The sequence below is a fragment of the Pavona decussata genome, unplaced genomic scaffold, assembly GCF_977016875.1.
Source record: "Pavona decussata unplaced genomic scaffold, jaPavDecu1.1 SCAFFOLD_366, whole genome shotgun sequence".
Classification (NCBI taxonomy): domain Eukaryota; kingdom Metazoa; phylum Cnidaria; class Anthozoa; order Scleractinia; family Agariciidae; genus Pavona; species Pavona decussata.
Genome location: NW_028145742.1, coordinates 18,490 through 43,043, shown reverse-complemented (window position 1 = coordinate 43,043; position 24,554 = coordinate 18,490). Strand labels below are relative to the sequence as shown.

The window sequence follows — 24,554 nt, the reverse complement described above, 5'->3', positions numbered from 1 at the left end:
ACAAAATAATGGAGGTACATAAAAGTGTCAGCTCTAAGAACACAATAGCTGTTTTTCAGATAAGAAGCAACTCAGAGAGCTAAAAGACAGCGCTACAACGAAGCTATAGCTCTCGAAAGCGAGAGACAACAATGGTATCAGCTTTTTAAAGACGGGAATCTGTTAGACACTCATATCCGTGTTATACAAACAATCTTCAATCTTCACGCGGCGAGATAAAATACTAAGCATTAATTCACGGTTTAAGAAATCCACGGATCCTGTATCTTCACAGATAACATTTATTTAGCACTATCTGAAATCTTGAAGTCAATCCAAGCCGATAAACCTTAACTAATGCCACAGAGCTAGCATACACAATGGCATATCAAAACCTAATCGTTACGCCCGGGGGGGGGGGGGGGTACTCCCCTATATAAGGTATATGGGTATGTGCCGCCCCAAAGGGTATGGTTTTTATCCGTTTTGGTCTGAAAACGGGTATAGATTTTGACAATTACGGTCTGAAATCGGGTCGGGTTTTTGGGGCGGGGAACATTTACGAAAGCTTACAAACATATTTTTCTCCTCAGTAAGTAACTGGAACGACTAACTGATAGCGAGAAAAAGAAATGGATTAACTATGTCATTCCAGCTTAGTTTTACTCCTTGCGTCAACTTCCGTTCCTCACTGATGCATAATTATCAGGTCGTGAAAACGGGTATTAATTTTAGAGGTCAGGTCTGAAAACGGGTGTGGAAAATGGCATGTTTAGGTCTGAAATAGGGTCGGGATTTGAAGACCCGGGCGGCACACCCCCACCAAGAATTCTGGGGAGTGCCCCTCCCCCCCCCCCCCCGGGTCGTTACGGCTCAGAGTGATCAGTAAGAAACCGGCTCCATTCAGACCATTCAGTATATTTGAGAATTCCCACTCACGATCAAGACAAAAGGAAAATCGCTTAAAGACATGCCTATTAAAGCAAATCTGAAAAGGCTTTTATCTGACACAACGGACACACAGTGGGAGTTGTGCATGTCTGTCAACCCCATTTTAACAAACGGACAAATTTTGGAAATCAAACACTCATTTTAGAAATCAAATGGACAAATTTTGGAAATCAAACACTCATTTTAGAAATCAAACGGGCAAATTCTGGAAATAAAAAAAAACTCATTTTAGAAATCAAACGGACAAATTTTGGAAATCAAACACTCATTTTAGAAATCAAATGGAAACATTTTGGAAATCAAACACTCATTTTAGAAATCAAAAACAAACTTGGGAAATAAAAAATGAAACCAAAAAAAAAATCAAAAAAATAATTCAAGAAAAATAAAAAAAAATGAAAAATCACAAAATAAATCAAAGCGAATTTTCTTTTAATCAAACTGGAGGAAGTTTGCAATCAAAATTGATATTTGCAGCAAGAAGAAAACGAGACAAGTATCAAAGGAGATAATTTATTTAGTGATACTCCTCGAACACCGTAGCTTCGAACATCAGTTGGCATATCATTATGACAGCAAGAATCACAATCTCAGCCTTTGGTCAAGACAAAAACTAAGTAAAAGGGAAAAGAATTCAGAAGAAACGGAACCTGACTCGACCTTGACTCGTGCAATGAGCAAACTCTGTTGTAGTTAGGTTCAAAATGTCGACGCATAAGTTAGAATGTTGAACTGAAATGCCGGCTGTCAATTTTTATTATTATCACAAGTCAAAAGTGACATTTGCACCCTGGAAGCTTGAAACTAATTGTCCAATTTCTGGCGAAAATACTTTGTTGCAGGAAATTTCGAGGCCTTTCCCAATTTGGATGTCTAGCCTAAGGGAAAAAATCTTCCTTTTCTCGGTGGAATATCTGTTCAAAATGACATTACCTGAAATTCAGAAATTCAGACTAAATTGTGAAGAAAAGCTAGCGTTTTCTTTAGCGAAACGGTTCACCTCAAACTTTCGTTTGCCATTTCCTTCGGGAATGAGTGTTCCAAGCAATCTTAAAGCTCGACCGCGGGTTAGAAACAGATAATAAAATCAAAAATGGCCTCTTGCGAGCTAAACCCGTCGTCGCTTTTCGCGTGATGAACTGCTGAACAACTAACAGGGGAACCAAACTGGAACATTTCAGCAAAATACTTAAAACGTTGTCTCCTGATTTCCAAGCTAATACATTTTGATCTGTTTGGATGTTTCAGGGAACGGAATCTTCTTTCACCAAATTTACAAGCTGTTATTGGCTTCACGAAACTGCTAGCTGACCTTTCTCTCGCACTTTCAACGACATATTTGCCGCTCTGGTAAAGGCAGGAATCAGTAATAATTTTCCAGTGTTACGAAATTTTGAGATGACATTTTGCTGAAGAACAACTAAAACCGAATTTCTGAGGCGATAAAGGGGGCAGTGTCACCTATTTCATGTTACAAAACAGTTTCTTTGTCAAGTATTTGATCAGTTTTGATGAAAATACAAAAAAATCGCCGTGACAGAGCCTCTTTAAGGCCGGCATTCCGAACAGATGTCCACCGCGGTGAACAGTTCAGTTAACTATTCAGGCTTCCTACGTCTTGCGATGTTGGTCCATCACACGCACAAGGTTATCGGAGATTAGGACTATACACATCGACATTAACTACCTGGTCAGCACGTCGACGAAGTACTATACTAAATAATTATGGGAACAGAAATAACATAACTAACAAATATAACGATCAACAACCGTACATACCCTTGTATTGCTGAACTCAAAATCCGTTACACACGCTCGAACGAGAAAGTATTAAAGCTATGAAGAACCTTGGGTGAGTTTAGGCTATGATATTGCGTTGAATTGTATTATTGTCCTGCGATTGGCTAACTAAAGTCTTATTTAACCATCAACTGCAAACAACTGTCAGTGTGTGGGGGATATTTTTTAGGACAACCGTGAAAAGGAAACAATAATTTGGGATGAAGATCAAATAGTACAAGGTGGCGATTACGAACAACGTTCTTCAAAGAAGATCGAGAGAAAACCCGACTCTTAACATGAATTTTGTTAAACATGTACCCCAGCTAAATGAACAGACAAACGGAAAATAAAACAGATATTTGGAAATGTAAAAGAAGGAACCATTTCTGGAAGTTTAAAAATGCCTAAACATAACTCTCAAAATGTAATTTTATTGCAAACAGGACCCCCAAGATTGAATTTCCTAAGACTAAATAAACGATACCAAAAATGTTTGCTAATGGATACAAATCCTGTGGAGCGGATAACAAATTAACAAATGTACCGGTCAATCTCACATCGTTGTGTAATAGTCGTCTCTAGAAAATGCTGATTTTACTATATAAGAGTATATTCTTAACAAATTATCCCAACATGCTTAGTTTCCGCTCTGTAAATTACAACCTTCTTGGCACATGAATACATCCTGACACTTCCTCTCACAGAGCTACCACCTATTACCTAAAACCTTTCAAATATTTATCTGCAAAACTGGGGTTTGCCCGGGGAGGGGGGGGGAGGGGGGGGTGTTGAAGTTTCGAGCTGATTGGCGCATTATCAAAATGCAGCGATATTACCGAAGCCGAGCTGATCTTGGGAAAAGAGCGGGTATTCGTGGCTCGTCAGCGACCCGGTTTGCGAGCTTGCCTATTTATTCCCGGGATTTGTTAAGAAAATTTTGGCGAGCGATTTTGTTCCTGCGGCAAGAAGTGCAGATAGCTCAGATAGCTAGGTATATAGATGCAACGACAAAATCATTGACATGATGATGATATATTATATAGATACGGACGCGCACCAGTGGATGCGCACGAGAGAAAATGCGCGTCACTATCATTCATTTGACAACAATAAAATCTCTCAAACAAAAAAAAGGTGCGATAAAATCAACTTTGATTGCTAACGGTTTGCCTACTGGTGTTGTTGAAAAACATAACGATATTAAACTATCAAGCATTAAGCAAATTATCCAGCGAAAAAGAAGTTCAGGCAATGTAATTTCCAACAAACATCGATCTGTAAAATGTGTTTTCTGCTAAATATTGTGTGCGCGCGCGAAGAAAACGGCTCCCGAAATACGTCTTTCAACAAACTCAAGCGAATTTTATTCTGGTGTTCTCGAAACTCCTATTTTTTTAGTTAGAAAGAATTAAATGATCAGCTATGAAAACCAGAAGCCAAGTTTTGTAAAATAAATACGAGCGTGAGCAATGCGCGTGCGACTTCATCACGCTCTTCAGACCGTCTTCGAAGGGTTGCTTCCATGTATCATTACCGAGGAACGAAACCTCAATCAAAAGCACGAATTGTGTCGAAATGAGTTGTTTTACGTTTCTCGATGTAGACTGCAAGCAGTCCCTTTCTGGTTAGTCGAGATGGTGTGCTCATAGCGCAGCGAGACTGGAGCGAGAAGAAATAAACTGTCCACCCAGCCCCAGCTTCGCGAGGTTTTGCGAGTCACGTATGTCTAGTTCGATTTAGGCGCGAAAGGCATACAATTGAAGAGTCCCTTAAAATGAGAAACAAAATCCCCATTGTCTTCTAAAAAGTCAACCATAACAATAGGCAAAGTTTAATAACTGATGATAATCTGAAATTAGAAAACGAGGAAAAGGCAAAATACGGCCCTCACCATCCTCGGGGACCCAGGGGCAGATAGTTGGGTCTAAAGGAAGTCGAAGCGGCTAGCTAGTTTAGATGGGCCCTCACCGGCTCGCGCTAGTAATAAGTTAGTTTACGTGTTTTCGTGGCCATCATCAGACAGACCAAAGCTGGCAAGATTCTTATCTTCTCCGGAATTGAAAGAAACTGGTAGGAAAAGCGAGAAAACCCGAACGGTTTAGGAAAGTAAACATCTCAGTTGGTAAACCCCATGCACAGGAGCTAACGGAAAACTAGCTGAAAACAAAAACTGTTTTGAAAGGACAATTGGTAAGATAACTTGCTGCCGCAACTGAATGAGAAAACAAGCTTTGAAGATTAGTTTTTTGAAACCATCTAAAGAACGTGGACTTTATGGAGCCCCGAAAGTGAGCAACTAGGTCATCAAAATTGTATTAAAGCCTAAATAGCTAAGCTAAAACCTAAATACCTCAAAATTTAGAAAACACTCACTTTGACGAAGGACACTCAAGTTTTGATCTGAAGTAACTGCTCCTTGATCTCGGGTTTTTGATCTCCGTATCCTCTGCAGTCCTCTGCAATAAGATGGCTCAAAGCAAAGATGTTATCCAATTTATGTCTCTCAGTATCCATGGCATCAGCCTTTACTTCGTTCTTTGGTATTTCTATTTTAAGTTTTTGTTTTCCCTTGACATTGAACTTGCTTGAGGCCAGCCGTGCATTTTTTTGCAGCTCCAATTTTGCTAAGCCACACAGGATGTTTTTTAAGTTTGTCGAAATACTTTGGAGCGGTTAACAACACGTCCGGAGCGGACAAGCAACGATATATCACCATGGCATAGCCATGGTGATATATATTTTGATTAATTCTCTGACCCTGATGCGATGCAAATGAAAAAAAAATGCTGTTCTCTGAGCATAACTTTCTTTAGCGCTTCTTTGTTTTATCGTTTTCCTTTGACATTGAACCGGCTGTGTTTACACTTTGGCATTTATCTAGGTAAACATTTACTGACTAAACCTTGGTACATTTATACAGTGTTTATACTGGCTGAAATAACCAAGGTAAACCTGTCATCAATCAAGATCACGATCAAATCGAATGGGCGACATATTCTAAAATCCATGCATAAAATACCCGCGTTTATAAGAGAAGCTGTGACTCTTGTAGTCCTCGCGTTTTTTATTTCCCCTTGATCTTGAGCTGCAAACTCAGGTCTCAAGATTTCAGTGGCTCTTACTTTTGCAGCACCTCAAGAGGTCGAGGGTGGCGTTTACCATGGTATCAGTTGGCGTTTACACACGCAAACTATTTGCCTAGGTAAGTAAACTCCAATACCTCAAGCGCTCAAGGGTAAACACAGCGTAAGCGTGCATTCTCTTGTAACTCCATGTTTACGTAGCAACATATGGGGAAAACACTTGTTTAATGTTAACCGCGTGCTCCTGTTTCTGGCATACCATTGCTATCGTCCGTAAAATTCAACTGAAACAAGCGCCATACTCCGTCTAAACGAACAAAACCAAGCGCTAAACCCCCCTCTAAAGAAATACGTAAGAAAGTTCTGTACAGGCCCGCAAATGATCCCCGGACCGGAAATAATACCCAAATTAAACCACAAATGATCCCCGGACGGGAAATGATCCCCAGATTGGACTGCAAATGATCGCCGATCGCCTCACCATAAAATATAGAGTAATATAGAGAGGAATGGACACAAATTTGGACAATTGATTTAAACTTTATTGAATTAATTTTTTTAATAACATCGGTCGTTATATTGAAACTATCTCCATGCTAATTTCACAACTATTAAAAATTATAATATAGCAGCACATTACAACAGAACAATTTACCTATAAACTGTAACATACATGTATATATGATTTACTTATACCATTACAATGCCTAAAATGTGCACGAATTGTACGAAACTCTTCCAATTGAAAGAGCGAGTCTGTTAAGACTTTCGCAAGTTTTTTTTTGTTTTGTTTTGTTTTATTTTTTCGAAAAATTTAACCATAAAAGTTAATGCTAAAAGAGAACGATGTTTCGACCGTCCGACGGTCATTTTCAAGTTCACGATGAGAAGTAAACATTAGCATGTCCTTATATACAATTGTGAAAAAACTAAAGCGATAAAAAAATCCCTTTTAAGACGTCCCGGCACCTATGGAAAAAATGCCAATTCGAAGAGAGTTTGAACGCCCGGTTTAACATTGTTTTCAGCAGAGAATGTTTGTATTTCATGGCTTTGGTAGTGCAGTAAAAAAGCCCAGTATCGGTTGGTTTCCTGTAGACCTTCGTGTCAAGTCGGGGGCCATTTCTGATAATCACCATTCCAAGAAAGGGAAGTTTACCGTTGTCTTCGAGTTCCTTTGTGAAACTGACTTAGGGGTGGATTTCATTCAGTGTCGACAAGTATTCAGAGGCAGATGAAACATCGGGCATTTTGCTGAGGGTGTCATCGGCATAGCGTTTATAGAAAGCAGGCATCTTGTTTTGGTTTGTCAATTGTTCTTCGATATTGCACATAAATGCATTTGCCATGAGTGGCCCAAGTGGAGAGCCCATAGCAACTCCGTCCACTTGTTCGTACTGATTTCCTTCTAACTGAAAAAGCTGATTTTTTGTAGCAACCTCTAACAACTCTATAAGGTTGGTTTTTGTGATGTTAAGGTCGTATTCCTTGTTGAACCAATCGTCTTTGAAAGCTTTCTCCGCCAGGATTTCGATTGTCTCATCCACTGGCACGTTTGTAAAAAGAGATGAAACATCGTATGACACTAAAATATCGTGTTCGTCGATTTTCATCCCATGTAGATCATCAGCAAACGAAAAGATGTCACTAACGGTGTGGTCATTGAAGGACAAAGGTTGTAACTTTCTATCCAGCCACTTAGCAAGTTTATATTTGTAAGTTCCTGTCGCTTACAGGATTGGACGCACCGCTAGTTTCTTCTTATGTGTCTTCGGTAATCCATACAGGTGTGCGAGCCTAGGGCCCTTTTGGATCAGTGAGTCGGCAATGGCTTTAGGTAGAATTCTTTGGGTAGAATTCTTAGAATTCTTCAAAATTCTGAAAAAAGTGTCAGAACAAACTCGACTGCTTGATCTTGGAGATAATTTTTATTCGCGACCTAAAGCCGAAAGTGAACAAACAATGCGACTCGACCCGCGCGAAACTATTTGTTTAAATACCTTTTATCGTTTTTAGCGTTCCTTACTTTTTATCATTCACGCTATTATTTTCTTATATTGTTTAGATGTGAATATCTTAAAGCTTTTTTAAGTCAGTATCTTATTAGTTTTTTCACAATTGTATATGGGCACATCACATGTCGTTTACATGAGTTTTACAATTGATATATGAAATTTTTTATATTTTAATATGGTTTACGATGTCAATTTCAATATATTGTAGTTCTTTCTTTTTTAGCTAGAGTTAAAATAGACTATTTAGTTAGGTGTCCACTATTAGTAGAGGGGACTTCTCCCCTCAGGTACATTCCTTTTGCGACACAATAATAAAGCTATATTATTATTATTATTATTATTATTATTATTATTATTATTATTAAAGCATCTCGCAGACAAGATAGCTCAGAAGGCACCGAGCCTTATCGTGTTGTAATCACTTGGCTCAGGACACAGATCTCGTTTGAACTCTTACGATCGGTACATGCATGCATGCGTCAGAGGTTCGCGAACGCCGTTTCAGTAGCAAGATAGAGCAATCATTAGACTGTGAAAGAAATGTCGCTAGCGCGGATATCTGAAATACGTGTCTATATGCTTTTATACTTAGGGCTTTTTATGGACACTGGTTTAGCCGTCATTAGTATAATCCGATTGTATGATCTTAATATCTCTGCATAATGGAATTCTTTATCTTATAGAATTTTGAACTTTTACAGAACTTTCTTACGTATTTCTTTAGAGGGGGGTTTAGCGCTTGGTTTTGTTCGTTTAGACGGAGTATGGCGCTTGTTTCAGTTGAATTTTACGGACGATAGCAATGGTATGCCAGAAACAGAAGCACCCCGTTAACATTAAACAAGTGTTTTCCCCATACGTTGCTACGTAAACATGGAGTTACAAGAGAATGCACGCTTACGCTGTGTTTACCCTTGAGCGCTTGAGGTATTGGAGTTTACTTACCTAGGCAAATAGTTTGCGTGTGTAAACGCCAACTGATACCATGGTAAACGCCACCCTCGACCTCTTGAGGTGCTGCAAAAGTAAGAGCCACTGAAATCTTGAGACCTGAGTTTGCAGCTCAAGATCAAGGGGAAATAAAAAACGCGAGGACTACAAGAGTCACAGCTTCTCTTATAAACGCGGGTATTTTATGCATGGATTTTAGAATATGTCGCCCATTCGATTTGATCGTGATCTTGATTGATGACAGGTTTACCTCGGTTATTTCAGCCAGTATAAACACTGTACAAATGTACCAAGGTTTAGTCAGTAAATGTTTACCTAGATAAATGCCAAAGTGTAAACACAGCCGGTTCAATGTCAAAGGAAAACGATGAAACAAAGAAGCGCTAAAAAAGGTCGTGCTCAGAGAACAGCATTTTTTTCATTTGCATCGCATCAGGGTCAGAGAATTAATCAAAAACATCCTGTGTGGCTTAGCAAAATTGGAGCTGCAAAAAAATGCACGGCTGGCCTCAAGCAAGTTCAATGTCAAGGGAAAACGAAAACTTAAAATAGAAATACCAAAGAACGAAGTAAAGGCTGATGCCATGGATACTGAGAGACATAAATTGGATAACATCTTTGCTTTGAGCCATCTTATTGCAGAGGACTGCAGAGGATACGGAGATTAAAAACCCGAGATCAAGGAACAGTTACTTCAGATCAAGACTTGAGTGTCCTTCGTCAAAGTGAGTGTTTTCTAAATTTTGAGGTATTTAGGTTTTAGCTTAGCTATTTAGGCTTTAATACAATTTTGATGACCTAGTTGCTCACTTTCGGGGCTCCATAAAGTCCACGTTCTTTAGATGGTTTCAAAAAACTAATCTTCAAAGCTTGTTTTCTCATTCAGTTGCGGCAGCAAGTTATCTTACCAATTGTCCTTTCAAAACAGTTTTTGTTTTCAGCTAGTTTTCCGTTAGCTCCTGTGCATGGGGTTTGCCAACTGAGATGTTTACTTTCCTAAACCGTTCGGGTTTTCTCGCTTTTCCTACCAGTTTCTTTCAATTCCGGAGAAGATAAGAATCTTGCCAGCTTTGGTCTGTCTGATGATGGCCACGAAAACACGTAAACTAACTTATTACTAGCGCGAGCCGGTGAGGGCCCATCTAAACTAGCTAGCCGCTTCGACTTCCTTTAGACCCAACTATCTGCCCCTGGGTCCCCGAGGATGGTGAGGGCCGTATTTTGCCTTTTCCTCGTTTTCTAATTTCAGATTATCATCAGTTATTAAACTTTGCCTATTGTTATGGTTGACTTTTTAGAAGACAATGGGGATTTTGTTTCTCATTTTAAGGGACTCTTCAATTGTATGCCTTTCGCGCTTAAATCGAACTAGACATACGTGACTCGCAAAACCTCGCGAAGCTAGGGCTGGGTGGACAGTTGATTCAAAGTGATGTTGTCTTTTGTCTTTGCTCTGTGATTTCCTCGTGTCTCCTTCTTCTTCGCTGCCCGCGCTGAGTCAGTTCCCCTCAGCGAATCTGTCTTGTCCCTTATGCGTCCTCCTGTGGTTCATTTGCATCGGCAATTTGCATTTTTCATTGCTCGATATATGGGTTTTTTACATGGTTTTTAGATTGATGTAAATTTTCAATTTTTTCTAGTGACAATATGTAGTCTCTCTTTATTTTTTTGCAGGAAAATCCATATATCTGTCAGTGTGTTTAACGTCATCTTGGTACTGGTGTTGTCCCTTGTGACTCTTGGTAAGAGAAAATCACCAACGTTAGAAATAGTTAAGCTTGGTTTTGGCCAAAGACGTAAGTAAACGCGAAAGAAAAGGGAGAGTAAAGGTTCCATGAACTTGAGCTCTCCAAATACAAATCAAATTAATCAAATTTCATTCAATGAATAAAATAAGTAGATTACTGTTTTCCGTCAGCCAGTTAAACTATAAATGACAAAAAAACCTTGTTTTAACAATAGCTCAAACAAATCACTGTGCGCGATGCAGACACTCGAGATGTTTCCGCTTGTGTTTGCGTCACTGGTGAGAGCCAAACGTAAATGGATACATGTCGGTCAGTTATTATAGGCAATCGTCATATTGGTTAGTGGCAGAGTTGAAACGTCACCCCAAGGCCTTTATCAGCCAACTTACCAAACGACTTGCTACCTTTTTGAGACTAGACACTGCTGATACCTTACGTTTTTTGGCAGCAACCGCAAGTCACTTTTTTTTTTAATTTTTTTTTTCTCTCCTCTATTGTAATACACCACGAATTTTTCAGTATCGTCACTGGTCGTTTGATACACTGACCTCTGCTGGGTCAGTCGTTAGTTGATAATGCACACATGATAGCAGAACGTCATTGGCCGGTTTTAAATTCACATCCTTTCACGTAAAACTTGCCCACAATGAAATAGTTACAGTGTGCTGTCTCCGAGAGCTTGTTTTTATTTTTGGAGTCCCGAGCATGGGTGCCCGATTTCCCGCCAAACGTCGCAGCATCCCTGTCCCTACGTCCGTGCTTTTGAGCATCTAGCTGCTCTAAAAATGAGACCACTGATAACTAAGGTTATTGCTTTAACCTTTTTCTAATTTTTTTTTCTCATAGGGGAATGTGGTTTGGCAACCTGCGACACGAAAGGTGCAGTAATCCGTCCTCTGTATGGTAAGACCGCGAGTTCCAACGACTGGGAGTTCATAACAAATGTCCCCCAGGACGAGCAGTCCATGTGCCACCAGCGATGCAAGGAATACTGCATGGGGGATGATCCAGCAGGCACCGAATATTGGAAAAACTGCGAGGCGTTTTCATCCTTTAAATACGAGTCAGGAGGCACTTGTTGGTGTTACGGTTGGAAATGCCTACCCAGCTGGTATGCTGACGCTCGCTACAATTCAGGGTGGTGTGAAATATAAATCTGCTATTGTAAACAAGGGGATGCATTGTAGTAGTGATGATGGCTAAGCCACAAAAAAGCTATTAAAAAGGATAAAAAAATGAACGTGTTCGTGACTGGTGCTCTTAAAACTCCTAGCTTTGAAGAACCTACTGCTAAGCTTCGACCAGTCCTAACAAGACGCCCAAGGGTTAGTTGTGACATACTTTAAGCATTGCATTTTAGTACACAGGCGTTACTTTTATTTTGGGGCACTTCATTTCTCTTTCGGTAGCTTTGCTCTCTGGCTTTAAAAGAACATACCCTCAGAAATCTCCCGTTTTTGTTAAATTTTCTTAACATATAGGTATTTTTGTTTGTTTGCATTTCCCATCAAATTTCAGGAGATAGAATACAAGGGTCACCAGTAGTCGTTTCTAAGGCAGAAAATGTTTTTCTGCCTCCCTCCACTCCCCCATATGGACTCCTTTAATCATTGTTTTGCTCAGCCAGCCTCATTCTCCCTCAGACGTGTATAAACAGCACAACGAACTCGCTTTGAATTCGGCGCGCTCTTACAGTAGCTCAGAAGAAAAACATTAAACCTAGCTTTGGCTTCCTGAAGCAAAGTTTTCCTGAGGACATCATTAAGTCTAGTGAGGGAAAAAGTCTTACGAGTGCAGCTGCGCTGCCTCGTCTTATATGCTCCCTACCTAGTTCTCTTTTGAGCTAAACGGGTAATTTTCAGTTACTCGGGCAGAGACTAAGGGTTGCATATTGTGAGCTTTGCTTGAAAAGGTGACAGTCTTTGGCCGTAGAAAGTAGGTCTTAGGGATGATTTCTAGTCGGGCAGCGTGAATTTATTTCAGGATACGATGAATGAAAGTAACAACAGGTAAACATTCTCATCAGGTGGTCCGGTAAAAAAGATCGAGCCTGGTGGTGTTTCGATCTTAAATGTATGAACTTTTTTGTCTGACTAATTTGCCTCATAAAAATCTAATTCACTCTATGAATTTACCCTTATCTTAAATCCCCCAGTATTTTGCTGTATCAAATAATTTTTAACCGACTCCACTTTCCTGTGGTGCGTCTTGATTCGGATCATCTCGCATCTTTATTACAGCATCCATATTGGAGTTTATACTGCACAATGTTTTGACCCGACCTCTTCCCGACATCATTGATTTCAATTTTTCGGCTCTATCCCCGTATGGAAGAGAGAGAATATTCTAAGTTTGTATTCATTTGTTAATCATTGTGGCTAATCGGTAAAAGGAAGCTTATACGTGCAGATACCAGCTACAAACTGTTTTCAAGGTGAATATTGTTATTTTTAATTTTGTTACAAACAGGACCCCCATGATTGAATTTTCTAAGAAACAATATTTATTTTAAACTTTCCTAAAGTTGACGTGACAGACTTGTAACGTGAACCACCATTTTAGATGGGTTAACTTCGTCGATAAATTTATAAAAAGGCTTTCATAATTTTAGCTAATATTCCCGAAAGAAACAACAAGATTATCTGCGAATGAGAAAAAAATCCTTTTTCTGACAGTGTTCTATTTAATCTATTTAAAAAGTCTTCTATTTGATCTTTTATCCGCGCAGTTCAAATATATGTTTCATATATTTACATTTAGTTTAAAAGTGTATCAACATAAATATCATAATATTTATTTTTAATCTTATTAAAATCTGGACCCCCACGATTGGAGTTTCCTAAGAGGCGATTTTATTCTGAACTTGCCATTGCGCATATGCCACACATTGACATTCAAATCCTAGCAGTATGCAGGATGTTTGTCCCATGAACCTAATTTAATGGCCTTAGCTTCCACGAATCTCCTATAGCTCAGTGGTAGAGCATTAGAACTAGTAATCTGAAACCGTTAGGTTCGACTCCTGATAGGATCACTCGGATTTCCTTTTTTCCGAGTATGCCTGTGTCCCTCACTGAAAAATACATCATTCTCAGATGTGATCATGTTCGTAGAAGGTATCAAACCTCTCTGTTCCTTGCGGTTAAAATTTTATGCGTAAATTGAGCTGTTATTTGTGTATCCCCGTAGTACAGCACTCTACAATAAATATTGAATTATCTGCAAACGCCAAAATCCTACTCATTTCTGACAGTTCATAAGTGCACCAGAAAACACCATGTTGGGTTTTAATTTTGTTGAGCAATGGATCCCGTCATTGAATTTCTCAGGTGTCATCATTTTCTGGGAGGCAATTATATTCGTTAAACCAGTTAAAAAAGTGCTTTAATTTCCCTAAATCTGACTAATACCTAGTTTTTTTTCCGAATTAAACAACTAGATTCCTTGATCAGTTAATTCAAAAAATTTTATACCCCTAACTTCAGATCTTCTTTTCTCGTGATTTTTTTTATAATTGGCCTACAGACTTGGAGTATCCTTAAGGGGACCTGAAACACGGAGACGAAACATTTTTCAGCTGGAGAAGCTGAAAACGTAGGAATGAATGCAGCTTCACAAAAGGGCTATTCTTCAGTCTCTTCCCACGTGATGTGTGGCCAGCGGTTGATCTATTCGGTAAAGCTTTTCAGCCAGGCTGAAGAACCCAGTGTAAAAGTCACCTTGATCGCTTGAAAATACATAAAATCAGGCATGGTAAACCCTGACTTGAAAGTTGGTTCTTCTGCAACGATATTACGAGGGATAAATTCACCCATCATCTATTTAACAAATCAATGGAAGTTTTCTATGGTCTATACTGTTATAGACCATAAAATGACCTCATAAAATGTTCAAAAACTCAAGTGGAACCACGACCCGCAGGCGAGTGGTTTTACTGCCAAGTTTTACAATAATATGGAAAAAGTACGAGCAAAATAGGCTATATTTTCCGTTGAGAAAGCGCGCTCGTTAATCTGACATTATTTTTATTGTCTGTACTCCTGTAGACAGTAGCTACGAGCCAATCACCGTGCAGGAATTTTGACAGTGATTGTAAAATGAAATATAGTATGACAGATGCGTGACACTGGCCCAACAGATGCCTCCTGGTGTAGTCAGTTATGATACAGCGGTTTTTACTTATGAGATACGTGCCATCTCGGATCCCTCGTGATCGCGACTACAATCATTACATCCATCCTTTGAAATAAAACAGCAACAAATAACTTAAATAACAACAACAACAAAAGGAAACGAAAAAAAACTAATCATTTAAACACTAATGGCAAGGAAGCCCAAGGGAAGCCACCGGGCTTATAAGGAATGGGCTCCCTCAGTTAGGTAATTACAACAAAGTATACACATGGGACCAAGATTAATGGCAGAGCTACAGTAAATCTTAAAATATATTACATAGCCATATTAATCATAGCTAGGCTAAAAAAAGCGAAAATGAAAGTGAAAAGCAAAGGTAAATCGTAAGTGGAATTGGAATGTATATTTTTCTTTGTTTTATACACATTATCATACAATACCATGTAAAAAAACAAAGGAAAATAAAACTTGAACCAAGGATAAAATGAAGCTTTTAATTAAAACGGATTTGCTGAAGCAAAGAGATGCAAAAATTACAGAGAGATTTAAGGCTCGACGTTTCGGAGTCATCTTGACTCCATTATCAAGAGAAAAAATCAGTTTGTGAACGCGGACATTTAAATAGGCTAGAGCTGAAAATTTTTTCTCTTGATAGTGGAGTCAAGATGACTCCGAAACGTCGAGCCTTAAATCTCGCTGTAATTTTTGAAGGATAAAATTGAACCACAACATATAAATGTTAATTGCTTCTTATTTGACAATGATGACATGAAATCGTCGAAACGTCGTGTTACGTTGTTATCGTTAAGTTTCATTTGTAAATGTTTATCAAAACCGATCTTTATTAGAAAAAAAAACAACAGCACAAAATAAATGTAACTTTTATCCAATATATAGTCTTCCAATATACTCTGTTAATGCAACAGCGACTGCAAGGTGGTGTTTAGTTAACTGTAATGGGACCACCTTTGGTGCATCTTCCTCACATAATAAGATTCAAGCTCAAACAAAATGAAACAATGTTTTAGACATCAAAACGTTTCTCGTAACTTCTGGCTCTTATCCTTATTGATATGTAAAACGTATTCAAGTTGACTCGGAAACATTCTCTAATTTATATTCGACGTTTAAAATTAAATCGGCCTAGGAAAGCCAAGAAACAGCTGCAACGCCAACTGACTTACTTTGCCTTCTCTTATCTGCTGAAATACAAACGATTGCGAGTACATGAGGGATTTATCCAGTTCCAATGAGTCTCCAAGTCCACAGAAGTTCAATTCGCACAGACCTGAAGCTCCTGACGCCTTTCTGAAGTTGTAGGAGACGCATCTTGGTTCGGCATCACATATCTGGATGCAGCTGAGCCAATCATCGATAAAAACCGTTTTAAAAGTACTGTCGACCAGAAAATGGTCGTTTAGAGTGACTGGTTGAAACCCTAGCACTCTGGATTGGTTGAACACCAGAAGAAAATTAAGATAGACGAGTTTTCTGAGCATCTTTGAACGGACGAGGCGGTTTCAGTTGTTGTACTACCACAAAATTAATACAAACTTGTTATGAAGGTTTTGCTGCCTATCAGCAATTTTCAGGGGTTACATCTGCCATTTATCACCTTGGTGATGATATGCTACATTATTACCTTAATAGTGATGATTTTATTTGTTGCATTGACGTCAAAGCGCGATCATTTAGAGCGCGTTTGTCAGGTTAAGTTCAGTCAGTAATTCGCCGGTTGCGCACGTTCCTAGCGATTGTTTCAAGGCTGTTTTCTGAACTAGTTCCAGTCGAACGCTCCGCACTGCATTCTACTGTACCTCGCGGTCTCGCCTCAAGGGTGATTTGTCTTGCTTGTAGTTTGTTGTAAGCAGTTGGGAAGGCCTTCAGTGGCAGACCAGCTCAGTATCAAGGTCATCATTATTTGCTATAATAACATGACGCAGTTTGTAGCGAACTCAGCTACTTCCAGCTACTTCCAGCTAAAGTGTGTATTCTCAGCTTGGTATTATCGAAAGTCATGTTTCTAGCATCAAAATTTTTTTTACAAGGTTTCCGGTAGTATTGCAAAGTACGAAGCACTCGAAAACAAGGACTTAAGCACCCTTGAGCTCGAAAACGAAGCACTCTAAGCTAAACTTGCAAAGGAAGAATCCAAAGCTAGAAACCGAAGCATTCCGAAATCGGTAACTAAATCGAAAAAAATTTGAGGTTATAATCATGGAATTAAAGTCGCAGAAATTGCGCTCCATGTTATCAAAGGAGCACTGTCATAGACATTTTTCTGAATTTTGTACAAAACTGCTTAAATATTTGAGAAAGAACCTTTCTGTGCACTAGTTTGGTTATTGTTAACGAAACTGAACCATTATTTTAAAGCTTTCATCGATACAAATATATTTCTTGGTTGTTCATAGTGACGCTAAAAAAGGGTGTCATTATTCGTAGCTTTAATGTCTGGAAAATTAACGCTCACAAAAATTAACACCACTTAATGCTTACAACTGAAATTAATACGAGTTAACGATCACAAAAATAAATGCAACTTTTAAATCGTGTTGATGATGCAGAAACATTTATGCGAATTTTTAAATTCATTAGTTTATATTTCATGCTGCGTTAATTTTTTGTAATAATAACGTAACTGATAAGGATCAAAGGTTCCAAAATGACAGAAATATTGGATAAAACCAGCGTATTTTCTTATAAAAAACGCAACCGTGCCCGGGGGGAGGGGGGGGGGGGTACTCACATATATGGGCTATATAGGTACGTGCCGCGAGATAGGGTGTGGTTTTTGAGGTTCTCAGTCCTTAAATAGGGTATTTTTAAAACTGAAGTGTCCGCTAAAGTATTAGAAAAGCGAGAGATAGAGATACAGATTTGTGTTTATCCGTGCACATTAGCCGTTGTTTGGGTCTCTTTAGTAGGGTGTCATTTTTCGGGTTCGGTCCTTAAAAAGGGTATTCGTTTTCCCTTCCTTTACCCTTAAATAGGGTCAGGGTTCGAGAACCTTCGCGGCACACCCCTATCGAAAATTTTCAGGAGTACCCCCTCCCCCTCCGGGGGAGCGTGCATACATGACAACAACTTTCAGGAAAAACTTAAAAAACGTAAAAACTGTTCACAAAGTGGCTAGTAGTTTTTCAGGAAAACAACGTTTTTGCAAAATAGGGGCACTAAGGAACAAGTTAACTAAGTCAATAGCTAAACTCTGTTGATTGCAGGGGAAACAAAAATTATCTCCACATCAATTATCAGCAGAAAAATGCCAACCACCTTTAATGCCAAGTATCACTTTTATTTTTGTTTCCCAGTAAGGTTACAAATGATTTCCCCCTATTATCTATATTAGCAAAGCATCAGTCCCTCATTTTTTATAGGGACAGTAAAGCGAGCGAATCAAAGGAGCGCGCGCGAAAATTGCCTCCCACGCGTGGCGTCCCCTCGCAGATGGAAAATTTCGCGCGTGCTCGCGTGGCTCACTCGCTTTACTTTCCCTAAGAAAAATATACTACTCGTAGTCTAGCAAAGCAACCATTTTTATACTTGAAACTTAACGATCGGTCCGTGCAATGCAACCGAGTTTTGATGAGTTCAGTACTTCTTTGAATGCTGGGTGCTGGGGCAGCTGCAACATATGTCGCCACCCAAGTCATCAAAGTTGATGTGCTGCCAGCCGGCTGAGCCATGATCCACCAGTCGAATGCGACCTTGCTGACCGATAAATTCATGTGCATCCCAGCTGTGAGGAGCCAACGTCTCAGTGCATTTACCAGTCACCTTTTTGACAACCTGTAATTTAAAAATACGCTCTTAGAGGTTAGTTTTCAGGGGCCAGATTCAGAGATCCGTCCTAACTAAAATTAGTATCCAACTATTGTTTCTTAATTAACAATGCTTAGGTAACTTTTCAACTTAGGAGGGCTTAATTATCTAGCTGAAGGTTGGTTTTGACTCTTGCTTAAATAGAAACCTCTCTGCATGCCTTTCATATGAAGATGAAGTTGTTGTTATGCTTATTGATTTATAATTTTACATGAAAAAGCATTGAGGTTTGTGTCAAACCAACGTCTACCCCAGACTCACTCCCATTCATAGGCCAGGTCACGAAGCACACAACTGTACAAATTTATGCCGTGGTTATGGAACCGATGTAAGGAAATCAAATGAAAAGCGTTTGATGGATCAGTCAACCTTGAAAGATAGATTTTTTTTTGCCATTTTTGTGGTTTCAGCTTTTACAAAGCTGGAACCTACATTGTCATCGTGTAGTGTAAGTAAGAAAGAAAGTCCATTTTCCGTAAAGGTTCGGCATGCCGAAGGTTATTGGCGATCTTTAATCGATCAATATGATGTCTTTTAGTGACAGGCGTTACCCTTTTCTTTTGGGCCTGGGAACGGGGTTAGCGAAGTTGCAGTCGATATTTGTTCTATGCGTTGGTGCCTTTTATTGTTCGATACCCTTGTTCGTTGTATCTCGTAGTTTTCGACAATCTTCGCCGGATTTCATACGGTTGTCGGTTTTATATCGATTTTAAAAACGTCATAGCTGCGCTTTCCATGTGCCACGACAGGTTGACGAGCCCTCAGTCGGCTTTGTTCGTACGGAAGATCTTTGTATGTAATTCAAAATGGCTGACGCATCTCTCATGCGTGGATTTTCAAGGTGGCAGTTTGTGGTTCTTTGAGGGAAAACACAGGTCTTCAATACCGTAAATCAAAAGAAGGACTTCTAAGGAACACTCGGCTCGGTTTACGGCAAACGGCAGACGTGAGATTCACATTTATGTTTTCTTGAAATAAAGAGTACAAAGATAAGAATAGTGCAAACTAATTCTGGCCTTTGATTTGAACGCAAAACTACTCGGTTTGACAGAAAGGCTGAAAATAGCAAGCAGCAATATAGGGTCACGTGGTTATATCTCGCGTTTGCCGTTTGCCGTAAACGTCATTCTTAACCTCTAATAACGTAAATAGAGATACCTAGAGTATAATGGCAGTCTAAAAATCCCCCTCTTTCCCTTGGAAAATAACCTCCCAACAACTTTGCAACCCCACTAACATAGAACATACACCTACCGAAGTAACACCCCAGCTTTGCAACTTTTTCATAAATGCACAAAAAGGGAGTCAATAAAGCAAACAAAAAAACTGACTGTAAATGTATCAGTTACATATAATTTATTGATCTTTGAAGAAATTCCCTTTTATTTTCTTATGATGACTTTTTTTCAGGGTCACTCGAACACAGGCAATAACTTTTCATTGTGGTAGCTGAAACCACATGCACACCTTCGAGTGCCTATTTTTTGGAGCGGAGTCGACATTACCATTTCCCTTCAAATCAAAATTTACGAACGCTTTGGTTTGATGGAAAACGTCCCATACTCACCTGGCCATTTACAACCAACTCCACGCGGACTCTATTTATATCACAGCCTCCACCAACCAGGAAAGAGATTATCCCTCTGCCAACGATATAAAACGGCGGCGAGGTAAGGGTTCCTTGAGGGCCGTCTCCTTGTATCTTTCCTGCTTTTGCCTTTGGGCACGGTCGGTCTTCGAAACCTCCGATCCACCAGTTGCCCTGCTGCTTTGCAGGCTGTCCTCTGTTACGAGCTGTAGGGTTGTCACCATAGGTTGGTTGGTTGTTAAAAACCGTGCCAGTCATGGTCCATCCATCAAGATCTCCATTTTCGAAGTCCAAATGGCAACATTGGCAAGCTAGTTACAAACAATGGGAAGATCGAGTCTTAAAATAATATCCACTTCTCTAGCTGAATTAAAGTCGTGTCTTACAGCATGATCTAGTTTTCAATTGATGGGAAACTGCAAGCCAGGTGTTCGTAAAAGTTACTTACATCGCGTATTGGCCCACAGGAAGAAGCACAGAAGAAGAACGCGAATTACCGCCATATCTGAAAAACATGTACAAATATTTACGTAAGGCCTATGTTGTAGGGAGTTTACTCGTAGCACGAGTCAAGCTCGAGCCCGAGTCAAGTTCGAGTCACGAGCCAAGTTCGAGTCAGGGTCCAACTTTAATATTTCTCTCTTTTTTCTTTCTTTTTATGTCTTATGGTTGTTATTCTCTTTTTTATAGTGATGTGCCAGTGATAAACGGAAAAAATAACTTTCACGTTTGCAACATTTTTCGTTATCGATCGCTAGAGCCATTACTGTTGTGACTCGCTGTTATACTGTGAAAGATATACCACATCCGTTAGTGTTCATAAATTTCCTAGGAAGATTAAGACCTGTAGTTAAATGCACCTGAAGCATGCAGAGATCCCATTTTCACGACTAAAAAGCAGACGGTGATGAAGTATTACCTGCCTGACTCAAGCGGCATCTTGTTGTGTCCAAAGCCAAGAACAGTCAGGATAACATAGAATAGAATCTTTCCCCTTCGTGGGCAAAATGTAGACGGCCATAGGAATTTTTAATTTTCCTTCCACGTGGGTTTCACAAGACATAGTGACTGAAGCTTTAGTCACCAACAACACTGGACAAACTCTCAGGAAAATTATAGATGGCGAGAATTAATGAAGGAGGACTGGGGTTAATTTGCTACCTACAATGAATTCTCGCGATCGCGTTGACAACAATATCTCGTTCATGTTTAATGCTTCGAACGGTGTTTGAGGAGTATCATGAAAAAAATTATCTGCTTTTGATTCTTGTCTCGTTTTCTTATTACTGCAAATATCTATTTTGATTGCAAACGTCCTTCATTTTGTTAAAAAAAATTGCTTTGATTTATGTTATTATTTAATTCTCAAACGAGATTCCTCTCTTTGATTTATTTTGTTTCGTTTTTGATTTTAAAAATCTCGTCCGTTTGATTTCTAAAGTTAGTTTTTTTTATTTCCAATATTTGCCTGTTTGAATTCTAAGATGAGTGTTTGATTTCCAAAATTTGTCCGTTTGATTTCTAAAATGAGTGTTTGATTTCCAAAATTTGTCCGTTTGATTGCTAAAATGGTGTTTGATTTCCAAGTTTGCCGTTTGATTTTAATTTCGTCATTTGAGCTCAAGCTCCTGCAGTCAGCTCCCGGGGGGAAGAGTACTCCCTTACATGACCTTAACGGGGACGTGCGGCCCGATAGGGTATGGTTTTCAGGGTGTTTTTTCTTGAACGGGGTATCTATTTCATCACTTTCTGCCTTAAACAGGGTATCGCTACATGACCTAATGGCTAAAACAAGAAACTAGTGTATTCCAGGAGCTCCTGTGTATTCTTATTTCATTCTAGTGTTAAACAGGGTATGATTTTGGGTTAAATGTCTTAGATAGGGTCTGAAAATTTTGAATTCTGTCTTAAACGGGATAGGGAAATGAGAGAATTGTGTCTTAAATAGGGTCAGGGTTTGAATGCCCTGGCCGCACCTCCCTACCCAAGCATCTGTTGAGTACCCCCCCCCCCCCCGAGTCAGCTGCGGATGCGAGTTAAGCCACAAAATAATGGAGGTACATAAAAGTGTCAGCTCTAAGAACACAATAGCTGTTTTTCAGATAAGAAGCAACTCAGAGAGCTAAAAGAGAGCGCTACAACGAAGCTATAGCTCTCGAAAGCGAGAGACAACAATGGTATCAGCTTTTTAAAGACGAGAATCTGTTAGACACTCATATCCGTGTTATACAAACAATCTTCAATCTTCACGCGGCGAGATAAAATACTAAGCATTAATTCACGGTTTAAGAAATCCACGGATCCTGTATCTTCACAGATAACATTTATTTAGCACTACCTGAAATCTTGAAGATAAACCTTAACAAATGCCACAGAGCTAGCATACACAATGGCATATCAAAACCTAGTCGTTACGCCCGGGGGGGGGGGGTACTCCCCTATATAAGGTATATAGGTATGTGCCGCCCCAAAGGGTATGGTTTTTGAGCCGTTTTGGTCTGAAATAGGGTATAGATTTTGACAATTACGGTCTGAAATCGGGTCGGGTTTTTGGGGCGGGGAACATTTACGAAAGCTTACAAACATATTTTTCTTCTCAGTAAGTAACTGGAACGACTAACTGAAAGCGAGAAAAAGAAATAGATTAACTATGTCATTCCAGCTTACTTTTACTCCTTGCGTCAACTTCCGTTCGGCACTGATGCATAATTATCAGGTCTGAAAACGGGTATTAATTTTAGAGGTCAGGTCTGAAAACGGGTGTGGAAAATGGCATGTTTAGGTCTGAAATAGGGTCGGGATTTGAAGACCCGGGTGGCACACCTCCACCAAGAATTCCGGGGAGTACCCCCCCCCCCCCCCCGGGTCGTTACGGCTCAGAGTGATCAGTAAGAAACCGGCTCCATTCAGACCATTCAATATATTTGAGAATTCCCACTCACGATCAAGACAAACACCATTAAGCAGAGCGGTTCTATCACACTTTGATCTAAAGGGAAGAATCTCTTATACAAAAGGAAAATCGCTTAAAGACATGCCTATTAAAGCAAATCTGTAAAGGCTTTTATCTGACACAACGGACACACAGTGGGAGTTGCGCATGTCTGTCAACCCCATTTTAACAAACGGACAAATTTTGGAAATCAAACACTCATTTTAGAAATCAATTGGACAAATTTTGGAAATCAAACACTCATTTTAAAAATCAAACGGACAAATTTTGGAAATCAAACACTCATTTTAGAAATCAAACGGGCAAATTCTGAAAATCAAAAAAACTCATTTTAGAAATCAAACGGACAAATTTTGGAAATCAAACACTCATTTTAGAAATCAAATGGAAAAATTTTGGAAATCAAACACTCATTTTAGAAATCAAAAACAAACTTGGGAAATCAAAAATGAAACCAAAAAAAAATGAAAAAAATAATTCAAGAAAAATAAAAAAAATGAAAAATCACAAAATAAATCAAAGCGAATTTTCTTTTAATCAAACTGAAGGAAGTTTGCAATCAAAATTGATATTCGCAGCAAGAAGAAAACGAGACAAGTATCAAAGGAGATAATCTATTTAGTGATACTCCTCGAACACCGTAGCTTCGAACATCAGTTGGCATATCATTATGACAGCAAGAATCACAATCTCAGCCTTTGGTCAAGACAAAAACGAAGCAAAAGGGAAAAGAATTCAGAAGAAACGGAACCTGACTCGACCTTGACTCGTGCAATGAGTAAACTCTGTTGTAGGTAGGTTCAAAATGTCGACGCATTAGTTAGAATGTTGAACTGAAATGCCGGCTGTCAATTTTTATTATTATTACAAGTCAAAAGTGACATTTGCACCCTGGAAGCTTGAAACTAATTGTCCAATTTCTTGCTAAAATACTTTGTTGCAGGAAATTTCGAGGCCTTTCCCAATATGGATGTCTAGCCTAAGGGAAAAAATCTTCCTTTTCTCGGTGGAATATCTGTTCGAAATGACATTACCCGAAATTCAGAAATTCAGACTAAATTGTGAAGAAAAACTAGCGTTTTCTTTAGCGAAACGGGTCACCTCAAACTTTCGCAACACTGAAAAACTGATCCCTTTTGTTTTGGGAGGGGCAAATACGTCTTTCCTTAAAAGTGTGATAAAGGCTAGCTAACATTTTCGGAAAATCAACAACAGAACGTAAATTCGGGGAAATAAAATTCCGGCAATTTAAATTTTCAGCGAAAGAATCAGAACAGATACAGTCAAACTATGAAGAATGAAGAATATTTGAACTATTTTAGTTTCTTGTTCTCCTAGGGTACCCCTGTTTTAAAGTGCGAGCAAGGAACGCAGTGAAAAGTGGTTTAAGACAATGGGACTTGGCCTAATTTTGGAGGCGTTCTAAGTCAGTGTTAGGTGGTGCGCTAGATGCTTAACTTTCGTTTGCCATTTCCTCCGGGAATAGTGTTCCAAGCAATCTTAAATCCTGACCGCGGGTTAATAACAGATAATAAAATAAAAAAT

The 24,554-nt window shown here is 39.2% G+C and overlaps 2 protein-coding genes, 1 long non-coding RNA gene and 1 pseudogene across 3 annotated transcripts; 1 reads left to right on the top strand and 3 right to left on the bottom strand.

Annotated features, from left to right (window-relative positions):
- LOC146452514 (uncharacterized) overlaps positions 1-7,423 on the bottom strand; it is a 123,474-nt pseudogene extending 116,051 nt beyond the window's left edge.
- Positions 7,424-9,256: 1,833 nt separating this feature from the next.
- Positions 9,257-11,729, top strand: LOC146452513 (uncharacterized). Its single transcript, XR_014859689.1, has 3 exons — positions 9,257-9,486; positions 10,436-10,503; positions 11,356-11,729. It is a non-coding gene; the product is annotated as an uncharacterized LOC146452513 (long non-coding RNA).
- A 2,959-nt stretch (positions 11,730-14,688) lies between these two features.
- On the bottom strand, positions 14,689-16,359 carry LOC146452512 (uncharacterized). Its single transcript, XM_085097736.1, has 2 exons — positions 15,828-16,359; positions 14,689-14,748 (listed from the first exon to the last, which is right to left on the bottom strand). Exons 1-2 carry the CDS (start codon positions 16,140-16,142, stop codon positions 14,689-14,691), a joined length of 375 nt encoding a protein of 124 aa, XP_084953862.1. The 5' UTR covers positions 16,143-16,359.
- A 1,561-nt stretch (positions 16,360-17,920) lies between these two features.
- Positions 17,921-20,994, bottom strand: LOC146452511 (uncharacterized). The gene is made up of 4 exons (XM_085097569.1): positions 20,976-20,994; positions 20,505-20,561; positions 20,036-20,367; positions 17,921-18,435 (listed from the first exon to the last, which is right to left on the bottom strand). The coding sequence occupies exons 2-4, from the start codon at positions 20,557-20,559 to the stop codon at positions 18,238-18,240; spliced, it is 585 nt and encodes a 194-aa protein (XP_084953695.1). The 5' UTR covers positions 20,560-20,561; positions 20,976-20,994; the 3' UTR covers positions 17,921-18,237.
- Between the last annotated feature and the right edge of the window lie 3,560 nt (positions 20,995-24,554).

What these genes read in the sequence shown, in the direction of transcription:
- LOC146452512 (XM_085097736.1), bottom strand. Translation starts at nt 16,142, where the DNA reads ATGCTCAGAAAACTCGTCTATCTTAATTTTCTTCTGGTGTTCAACCAA. An exon ending in AGCAGATAAGAGAAGGCAAA is followed by an intron (nt 14,749 to 15,827) that starts GTAAGTCAGTTG and finishes TTTATTTCAAAG; the next exon opens with GATGGATGTAATGATTGTAG.
- LOC146452511 (XM_085097569.1), bottom strand. Translation starts at nt 20,559, where the DNA reads ATGGCGGTAATTCGCGTTCTTCTTCTGTGCTTCTTCCTGTGGGCCAAT. An exon ending in CCTGTGGGCCAATACGCGAT is followed by an intron (nt 20,368 to 20,504) that starts GTAAGTAACTTT and finishes GTTTGTAACTAG; the next exon opens with CTTGCCAATGTTGCCATTTG. An exon ending in AGTTGGTTGTAAATGGCCAG is followed by an intron (nt 18,436 to 20,035) that starts GTGAGTATGGGA and finishes TTTAAATTACAG; the next exon opens with GTTGTCAAAAAGGTGACTGG.